Genomic DNA, 10,404 nt, shown 5'->3' with positions numbered 1-10,404 from the left:
CTTAAAGAGAAAGACAGAAAATATCATAAATATCATGTGATCATCCATTGTGTAAAACAGAGCAATACATACATACATCTTTTAAAGAGATAAATCACCCCTTCATTGTACATCAGTGTCTGTCATGAATGTATTGTTCATATGATTAATTAATTAATTACCAACAACATACATAACAATCTTCAAGAGCAGTTTATTGTGACATTGCAAGTGTTTACAAAAGGGGGATGTTATGTCAGAGAAACAGCACTTTCAAATAATGGGCTGGTATAGTTTATAATGTGACAATATTGAAACAAAGAGTATACAATGCATCATTTGGTGACCTTCTCTCTACAAGATACTATACAGTACATGGCATTTTAAAATGATAACTTGTAAAAGTGGCAATATATAAATTGATCACATTAAAAGTTAGAAAAATGTTATTACTGTTCTAGAAATTATATTTATATATATATATTTATATATATATGCTTTTACACACATGGACATCAATCGATTTCATGCACAAATGAGGCCCAGCACCAGCACTGGATGTGTGAATTACAAGAGGCTGAAATGTTTTTTTTTCAAGATATACTTAGAAAAGTTTTCATTTCAGGTATGCTATATAGACAAAAGTATCCAGACACACCTCTTTGTGAGACTGCTTTTCAGAGGTCGGGCTGGGCCTCTTACTTCCAGTGAAGAGAAATCTTAATGCTTCAGCATACCAAGACATTTTGGACAATGTTATGGTGCCAACTTTGTGGCAACAGTTTGGGGAAGGCCCTTTTCTATTCCAGCATGACTGTGCCCCAGTGCACGAAGACATGGTTGGTTGGGTTTGGTGTGGAAGAACTTGACTGATCCACACAGAGTCCTGACCTCAACCCCATCCAACACCTTTGGGATGAACTGGAACGGAGATTGCGAGCCAGGCCTTTTCTTACAACATTAGTGCCTGACCTCACTATTGCTCTACTACATGAATGGACAAAAGTTCCCACAGAAACACTCCAAAATCTTGTGGAAAACCTTCCCAGAAGAGTGCAAGCTGTTACAGCTGCAAAGCTGTCTATGTGTTTAGAATGTGATGTCTTTAAATCCCTGTTGGTGTACTGGTCAGCTATACCAACACTGTTGTCTATATAGTGCATGTGATGGCACCAGAATCTAAATGTTTTGGGTGCTACCCATCTCTACACACATTGTCAAGCCTATGGCACTTATTACTCTGTGACTCCTCAATAGTGATTCTGTCAAACAGACTGCTTAATCTCCTCTAAAATAAATAAGCTTTATGATCAGCGCGGTCAAAGGCCCTTCAAATGCATTATGAAAAGACTGCTTACACATTTTGTTATGATTCCACATACATTTCTCAAAACTTAATGCTGTGACAAGTAGGAGGAGAGTAAAACAGGGACAGCATGTACAGCGCAGTACATGTGAATGTGAAGTGCTGTGTGATTTCTTCAAATGCGCCAACCCTTTAGTGCTCTATACATCACAAGTACATACCATATACTGTACAATTACAAAATCCTTTAAACTAGAAAAATAAAAGTGGCTGAGCTACCATAAACTGATGATCTTTTACAAACTAATACAACGAAACAAAACACATATCTTAAGGAAACACACTCTAATTGTTAGAGCGACTATCCTTGTCTCCAAATTTCCTCTCACCTCATGAGAGGTATTTGGTATTTGTGAAAATACAGAAAGAGCTTTGTAGCCAAAATAATGTTAACTCAAACTCCACTTACTAGCTTCCAGAGTTTTGATCAGAGCTTATTATTTCACACCATTTGTACTGTACCCATACAGAACGTGCTGACCCCATCTGCTGAAGAAGACTGAGATGCATTTAAAAGCATTCAAAAAAAGCTATCAAGTGGACCTCGAGTTAAGGTGATTTTGTGAAATACCGTAACACAACTCCAACTGTATAAGTATGCCAAGTATGTTTAGAGAGGATTTCTGTTAGTTTCCAGTTGAAGTGAGCCAATACTTGGGTTGAGGATCAACTAACCCACATATCCTACCACTGAAACCAGTGTCGATGAGAAACAAAAAATCTAATGTAGTTTTGTAGTAAAATAACTGCAGCCCAAGTACAATGCAATAAATATAAGAAATGACCCAGTGGAAGGAAAAATTCTGCTGTCTTTTGCTGAACTGAAAGATACAAAAAATGGTTACTGATTTCTGCTTAGGTCTATTAGATAAAAATATAACTGCAGTTAAAAACATATGGGGTTGGGTTGGAAGCCATCAAGGGTTCTGCTGTGCAGTTATCAAATTTTAAAAAAATGTAATTATGAAACTGATATGTGTTTGGACCCCAAGTGGTCTCAGCAGACTTGCTGTCCTCTACAAACACAACTGTCAGTCCTAAACAGAGTACGACACTCCAAAATATAACATCTCCAGCAAAGGCCTTTTCTCAATACGCTTAGCTGCCATGATGGTGGTAGGCCTGGTGGATTACATCGATACACACATACATTGTGTTCTAATATACATTGATGTATGTTACAAATATGCAAAGTTGGTTCCATACAAGCCATAAGAACATTTTTCATATCAAATAAACAGAAATGCACAAGGTCTACACATGCTGTAGAATCTATGTACAGTAATATAAAAAAATAAACAGACAAATACGTACATATATCTTCTCAAAAACCACACATAGTCCCACAAAAAGGATCTCTTTTCAACAGAACACACGTCTTCACGGATTATTAGTGTTAAGTTCATGTAACTGTAGCCTATATCTTCAAAAACAATCCCATTGGCTACATATTTTTTAAAAAATGGCCCTGAAATCTCACATGTTGTTGCGATCCATGTCTCACCACCGTTAAACATTTGCAAAACATACACAGTATTTTAAAACGCTGAAAACCATTGGCTAACAGTCTACTGTGGCACAATGAGAAGACGCTTGACCTGAACGTGATCTGGGTTTGGAAAACATCTAATACTCCGGTCTTAAAACTACTCACTAAGTGTGCTTTTTTTTTTGTACAACCTGGCTCATCTTTTTATCCTTTCAGACATCACTCACCATTATTTCAAGTCAACATTTTACTCTTTGACACCAAAAGCCACAGGAGTCGGTAAGCTCTAAACAAATGTAGACCATGAACACACTTGAATGCTAAAGTTGTGCTTTTGAAAAACGACTTTGTGCAGAACAACAGCGCGTACAGTGTTCTTTTGCTAGCTTCAACATGATTTGTTTTTACTTCCGAATAATTTAGATAAAATTGCACCTTATCTTGCTGTCCAAAAAGGACTAAAATTAGTGAGTAAAAATGTTACCATAATTAATATGAATGTTGGCCAAAACTACAAAAAGGTGACTCCAGGTTGTAAAAACATAAATTTCTTTCTTTCTTCTTTCTCATCCTGCTAATAATCCAATTTTAATCACATCTATGTCAACCGCTTGAGGTGGAGAAGCAGATAAACATAGGTGAGTGAACTGAAAAGTGTCACACTACAATAAGTCAACAAGACTGTGGCCATCCACTGTCTACTGACACACACTAACTTCCACTTCATTCAAGATAGGCAGTTTGTAGCATTTTAAAAACACTTAGAAAAAAATGACTAGTTTGTGCCCAATTAGGTGTTGAAGTCTGCTATACAAGTGGCTGTATTTTTGAAAGTTGGTTCACATAAGGATGTGGATCAAGTAGAGCTTCATAATTCCTTCCAAGCCTTTAACTAATACTGACTGAGCTTGCCTGATACAGAAATGTCAGAGTCTTAACTGTTGTATTGTACAAACTTTTTTAGGATAAAGTATGAACATACTGCAAAACATTGCATATAGGAGGCAACAATATCAGCTAATCACGATTTCGGTGTATTCAATTATATTCATAGTCAGTGTTGTTTTTTTACATGCTTGTTGTCACACTGAACTCATCACTTTGAATGTAAAGTTACACCAATGCAATAGAAAATATTCATTAATGAATATCTGGCAGCTGTCCATGAAATCACACATCAGGCTTGAAATGCAGTTCTGGTCCACAACTGTACAACTGGTATGAAAGGGACATCAAGGTTAATTAAACTGGAGGCAACCGCACGCAAGTTGCCAGGCATCATTAGTTAAATACAAATGCTCAACTAGACCATTGAGGCCAATTAAACATAAGTCTTCCCGTTTTGAACCATACATTTTTGTTGGTGAAAGAGCATTTAAGCATAATATTTCTTCAATATTACTCTCCTATCAAATATTTTCTAGTCATGTATCTCTGCAACAGCTGTGATGAGTACAGTGTCACACTAACTATATGGGTATTAGCCAAATCTATGATTATAAGGAGTAGACTCACAGTCAAAGGTGTGTGAAGCAACATGTTAACTGTTGACAGGAGCTATTTTTACACCTTTAGTGATAGTTTCAGACTATAAAATTCAAGGCAGGCAGAATCAAACAGTCAAAGTATTTGAAAAGAACTGAAATGCTACTTCGCCCAGCTTGGTGTTCAGGATAGGGACTACTCAGATTTATGGCAGTAAAGGTCTTTAAGGGCTTTAAGTTCTTCAATTAATGTCTTGTTTTGGTTCTCCAGGACAGCGACTCGATTCTCCAGACACTTAACATACTCCTTCTTCTTCCTGCGACATTCACGGGCTGCCTCTCTGTAGGAAGGACAAGACACAGTTTGTCTTTCTTATTCATTGGGGGGATAAGGGACCTACCCCATGGCAGATTTTAGGCCGGACTGTTAAACTCTACTCTCTGACATAGCTCAGTCATGAGCCTTCACAAAGGCACCAGCTTGGATACTGGGAAATTTCTGATGTCAAGGCAAATGCAAAAAGACACAGATTCCCCCTTTGCTCATACCTGTTCTTCATGAGGCGGACTTCCCGTTTGCGGGTCACCTCTTCGGTAGCACCCTGGGTGGGGAGGGCAGGGGATGAGGCCATGACAACCCCGGGGGCAATGGTGCTGGCTGGGGCTGCTCGGATCTGATAGGCCTGGACGTCACCAGAGGCAGCTGAAAGGTGTGGTTGGCAAACTTTATAAAGCCAAATTTACTTGGAGAATCAATGTGATATCAGCTTGTTTAGTGGCTGAGAATAGCCGAATGTTTGCACATTCTAATAACAGCAGAGAGTTATCATAATTAGCAAGAAAAATCCTTTTCTACTGGGTTACACAATACAGTAGATACATGTGCAGGTAACCATCAACCCCATTTTACACCATTTCAGCAGAGATGCAATGAAATTAGCACACTCTCACCTTGCACCACCACCTGGTTACTGGGAACCAGTATCTGCTGGCCATCGCTGGTCTGTGCGTACTGGAGGATGGTGGCTCCAGGCTGGGCGGCTGCTGCTGCGTTGGTCATGGTCAGAGTCTGAAGGCCCTGGACTCCATCTGTTCCATTATTAGCCAGCTGAATGGCTCCACCCTGCGTGATTGCAACTGTGCGTTTGGCGAGTGGGACAGATGGTGAGGACAAGAAAGGGAAATGAAAGAGTTCATCAAATCAAATAAATAAAGAGAGGGAAACCATTCAAATGTGTTTTATTCGTATTATTGTAGGGTCACATTTTATTTTGTACTTTGGGTAGGAAGTCAATAACTAATCTGTTCCTCAGCCTTTTACAAAGAAACACTTTCATCGAGATGTGTTTGTCTGCTTTAATGTCTTACACATTTTGATAATCAAGCTGCTCAAACTATTCATGTGACCCACCGTCAACAGAAATACACCCTCAGATAATGTTTGAGTAAACAACTAGCTCCTTTATTCAAAAAAGAGTCAGCCTTAACAAAAAAGCCAGGACAAATAGCTGTAACATTGCCTAGGTTCATCTCCACAACTTTCTATTAGGTTTTTGTAGATGTTTTTCTATTTTTGTCTGTGGAGCAGAAGCACTCAAAAACCCAAAACACTATGACAGATACACAGCCTTGACACGCCCCAAGCAGTGAATCTACAATCTAAGGGATCATAGGGACGATCACAGTGACTACTACAATCTGTTGGTATATTAAAAGTTTTAAAACACCAATAGATTCTAATTCTGCTTGGAATGAATTCTGTAAACAAACAAAAAAATATACTGTGTATATACACATATATATTATTTTTCATAGTAAAAAATGAACCAGTAGGAAGTATAAATACGAGAGGCAGAGTTGATAAAATCCTAATGACAATCACCATTAACTGTGACACAAGCTGTAATGTTTGAAAACTGTGCAAGAGGCGGAGTTCATGGCCCCAGCTCCACCGAGCCAGGTAACACCTACTGTATTGACCACTGCTGGTTTGGTAGATGGGTGTTGGGACAGTGACCGTGGTGATTGCTGGTGTGGCAGCAGTAGCAGATGAATCCTCCTCGGTTTTTTCCTCCTCGATACGAGGGACAGCCGGTGCGTCAGATGACAGGTCATTCAGGATCTTCCTGTTGGAACAAACATCTGTGTAAAACCTGTAAAACCCCCAACTGGTGGTGCCACTGCTGTGAGTTTTATATTATAATGTTTTTAATTAATTATATTAAAATCCTCACAGATTCAGATGAAATTTGAAAATGTATTTTTTAGTGTATTTTTAATGTATTAAATATAATTATGGGACATAATGATGGTCTTGGCAGCCACACACACACACACACACACGCGTTACCTGTATGAAGGGCGTCGTGACAGGATCTCCCTGCGCTTCTGAGAGTCAGTCACACTGTCTACTGACTCTTGTGAATCCTCACTTTCTGCTATGGTGGATATCTGGAAAAAGACAAATAAACCAATAACGAGTCAGTCATGCACCACACAACCCTTCTAACTTCATTTTCTTTATGCTGTGGCCAGACATGAAAACACCAAAACCTAGGATTGTATGTTTGTGTCTGTGTTTGTTTTACCTGAACAGCCTGGACCTGCGGGGACTGGATAACAGACGGCTGTGCAGCCTGGATCACACCGTGGACCTGAACTGTCTGTCCATTGGGAAGCTGCACCAGCGTTACTGTGGGACCTGTTGCTGAGGCGTGACCCGTTGTCATGGATACCTGAAATTAAGAAGTGATGTGACCATACTGTCTGGTGCGTGGACTTAAAGACGGAATGTATTTTTCAAGATGTTCAGAAACCAGTTGCACTTTCTGAACCTCAGCAGCAATGAATAAGATACTTATGCAATACCTTTCTACAAAATTTCTTTAAAACAAACTAAGCCAAACTTGCAGAGGCTGAGCTGGCCACAGCTCACTCAGACTGGGAATGGTGATAGCAGTGTTAACATCAACTGTTACCTGTGCCAAAGTAGCAATCTGTGCTGGGGTGATCTGCTGGCTCTCTGTCTCAGTCACAACAGTCTCCACCCCCTGCTGAGCCTCCACAGCTGACTCCATCTTCATTGGATGAGCTTAGCACAAAGATTTGAAACACAGTTGTTGAAAACTGAACTTAAGCTCCACGAAAATAACATTTTCTCGATTAGTTCCTGGAAGATCTTTATACAGCAGCACACTGAAAGGTTCTGTGATTGCAACTTTACTGAACAAGAATGTTTCAGCTGAGGTCTTCATGGTTCTACGTGGTTGCCAGCACAGACTGTATATTGTCTATGTTTCCTGGTAAAGTGGACCAGCTCTTATTCAAACTGATCTGATTTGGGAGGGTCCTGTTGAATTGCTGTCATTTTCAGTCCAGCGTGTCTAATAGCTGAATGGATCCAGACAGACTCTATAAGCACTGATCAGGTGTTGCTTCACTTCCATCATAAAGAAAAACATGTGTGACGCAGACAGAAAAGAGTGTGAACCGTGAAGTGCAAGTGACATTACGTGCTGATGTTATTTTCAATTGCTGGTAGTTAGCTGGGATCTAACTATCCCCAGGTCTATTTGGGACCAGGTCTGAGAAAGGATAGCAATGTTCACCTAACCCCAAAGTAAGATTGTGGAAAGTATTGGTACTTAAAAGCATCAATATTGTATTGTTTGAAATCCAACATCCACATTTTGAACTGTCACAAAAACCTTTTAACATTAACATTAATACAAATGTGTTGTTACATGTTTAGTAATTTTGCCCAAGTCCTTGGACTAGACTGGGTCTAGACTTTTGTTCTTTTCTTGTTGCCATGATATCAAAAGAAATAGCTTTCTTTGTGCATGAATCCACACACGCGTTAGATTGAGATCTGTGACAAACTTTGATCCCTCATTCATCATTGGTAATATATAAGGTCATCCTGGGTAAACTCCCATCTTATACTGGCACTTTATCACATGACTGTAATTACAGTCTTGTGATATCAAATGCACAAACCAAACTGCATAACAAAGTTTGTCAGTGCTCTGCTCCCCTTTCTTAAACGGGGGGTTTATGCATGTATTCATTATTTTTGTTGAGAATATCAGGTGTTGATTAACAGTCATTCTGGAGGCTGTAGTTTGTGCTGGTATCACAATGGATTGCAATTTACTTAAAGGTGTTTATGCTGTATATGCTGTAGGAAAACACTAGACAAACAAGTGGCAAATGCAGTCAACAGTTGGGCTTGACTCTGCTGTTGCAGTATGTGGTGGTGACATTTAATGCATCACTCCTGAAATAGCTTTCACTGTTGCCAGGACTGGTAAAGGTGGCCTTTTCAGTCTCTATGTGAGAAACAATGTCATATTCTGTGTGATGGCTGCCCACCTGAGCAAAAGGCAAGGAAGTGATCTGACAGCATCAGGTTTTAATTAAATCTAAGAAAAAACAAAATCTGTGATGACACCCTATTGGCCAATTAGCTGTAATAAAGTGGGATACTTATGCTAACACTCTTTTAATAGAAGTTCAAAAGGTTTTTCTAAATAGCAACAGTTATCCCCAAACTGATAATAATAAGACTTCTGTTAGCAAATTAGCTTCAAAGCAAACTATGGCTTTTAAAGAATTATTACTGTGAGACTGTGGTGGATGAATCAATTACTATAAAGAGAAAAAAAAAATAGTTTAAGAAAATACATATTTATTTTAGCTTCTTCAATCAAATAATTGAGGGAATAGACAGGAGAAAGTAATGAACCTTCTGGATGAAACACAGAGCCAGGCTGACTCTTTGGTGGCACATTGGCTGATACTCGTGCTCTGAACAAATCTACATGCGTACATTATCTGTGTTATTAAGGAGCTTCTGTGATCGCTGACTGACTTGAGGATGTGCAGTGAGCGCTGATCTGGGACGCGTTGTTCACTGTGATCTCACACTGTGCGTAGCTTCTCCCCGCTGCATGATTGGCTTTACACATTTCTCCCTCTGCTTTTCAAAAATCACTTGGATCCTCCGTGTGTGACAGCAGAGCCACATGGCCGGGCAACGCCCCCTCAACGCACACCGGTCACATCCCAGGAGATACGAAACGAGTAAAACCTCACCTGGCCGCAAACACAAGATGCGTTTACAAACTCTAGGCCTGAGATCTTTTTTTTTCTCCGCGTACAACCAAACGCGACGGCCTGCAATGGCCGATTTCCATCGAGACCAAATGAATGAAAAATCGGAACAAGATAATTATCGTGTGAGCAGAGGTGATATGAGGAGGACCTAGAATCAGATATAGTCTATAAGAGGGCGGTAACATCAAATTCAGTCGAGCAAGTAACAGAAACAAATGAACATATCGCGGTTAATGATTTCTATGCGCCGTATAGGGAAAAACTGCGCAAATCTTTGCGCATGAAGCTTTGTCTGTTATAGCACAATTTGACAGCTGAGCGTATTAGAGTCCTGTCACAGTTTCTGATGTGTTAACACACAAACTGTCCCTCCTGCTTCACTATCAAAGCCACACATTTGCTCAGTTTCTCTCAAACAGCCGCAGCCTCCCCTCCCTCCATCCTGCTACAAACGCACCGCGGCGCCATGATCTCTTTGTTTCCTTCGGGCCGAACCCGACCAGACCGACACTTTCTAGGGCCGCGTCCCGTCTCTCTGTGACCCGGACACTGCTCCGTCCTTACCGATACAGACTCCCTTCGTCACTCCCGGGCCTCCGGAGCTCCACTTTTATTCTGGCCGACACGTAAGAGCCCGCGTCAGGCTACACCTCCGCCGCGTCACCGAGAACAACAACACGGAGATTGGAGAAGGACGAGAAAGCAGATGGCGACACTGGCCGGAAATGACCGACGAGCTAACGGAGAAAGGCGGAAAACACCGAGGAGACGCGGAACATAACGACACCCCAGTGCCTCATGAAGCGTTTGGCAAAAAGACAACATTTTACGATTAGCAGTTTATAAGCAGTTTAATAATTATGTAACAAGATCACCAATTATCCGTACACGACGGCCATAAAAGCTGTACCCGTGACCTGTTGTCATCAACTTGGGTCGCATCTTGTTTTGATTTACACTTTCCAAAA

At 40.3% G+C, this 10,404-nt stretch overlaps 1 protein-coding gene across 1 annotated transcript; it reads right to left on the bottom strand.

Moving 5' to 3' along the window:
- Positions 1 to 977: 977 nt before the first annotated feature.
- Positions 978 to 10,166, bottom strand: creb1b (cAMP responsive element binding protein 1b). Its single transcript, XM_046404650.1, has 8 exons — positions 10,001 to 10,166; positions 7,297 to 7,409; positions 6,907 to 7,053; positions 6,669 to 6,769; positions 6,290 to 6,444; positions 5,270 to 5,455; positions 4,868 to 5,021; positions 978 to 4,659 (listed from the first exon to the last, which is right to left on the bottom strand). Exons 2-8 carry the CDS (start codon positions 7,399 to 7,401, stop codon positions 4,515 to 4,517), a joined length of 993 nt encoding a protein of 330 aa, XP_046260606.1. The 5' UTR covers positions 7,402 to 7,409; positions 10,001 to 10,166; the 3' UTR covers positions 978 to 4,514.
- Positions 10,167 to 10,404: the final 238 nt, after the last annotated feature.

The sequence above is a fragment of the Scatophagus argus genome, chromosome 11 (genome assembly GCF_020382885.2).
Source record: "Scatophagus argus isolate fScaArg1 chromosome 11, fScaArg1.pri, whole genome shotgun sequence".
NCBI lineage: Eukaryota > Metazoa > Chordata > Actinopteri > Scatophagidae > Scatophagus > Scatophagus argus.
This window is presented reverse-complemented; position numbering and strand designations above follow the sequence as displayed.

Excerpts from the sequence above, each read along its gene's own strand:
- creb1b (XM_046404650.1), bottom strand. The coding sequence starts at position 7,401 with ATGAAGATGGAGTCAGCTGTGGAGGCTCAGCAGGGGGTGGAGACTGTT. Across the intron at positions 7,054-7,296 it reads AGATTGCTACTTTGGCACAG|GTATCCATGACAACGGGTCA; the intron begins GTAACAGTTGAT and ends TCTTAATTTCAG. Across the intron at positions 6,770-6,906 it reads CGCAGGTCCAGGCTGTTCAG|ATATCCACCATAGCAGAAAG; the intron begins GTAAAACAAACA and ends GTCTTTTTCCAG.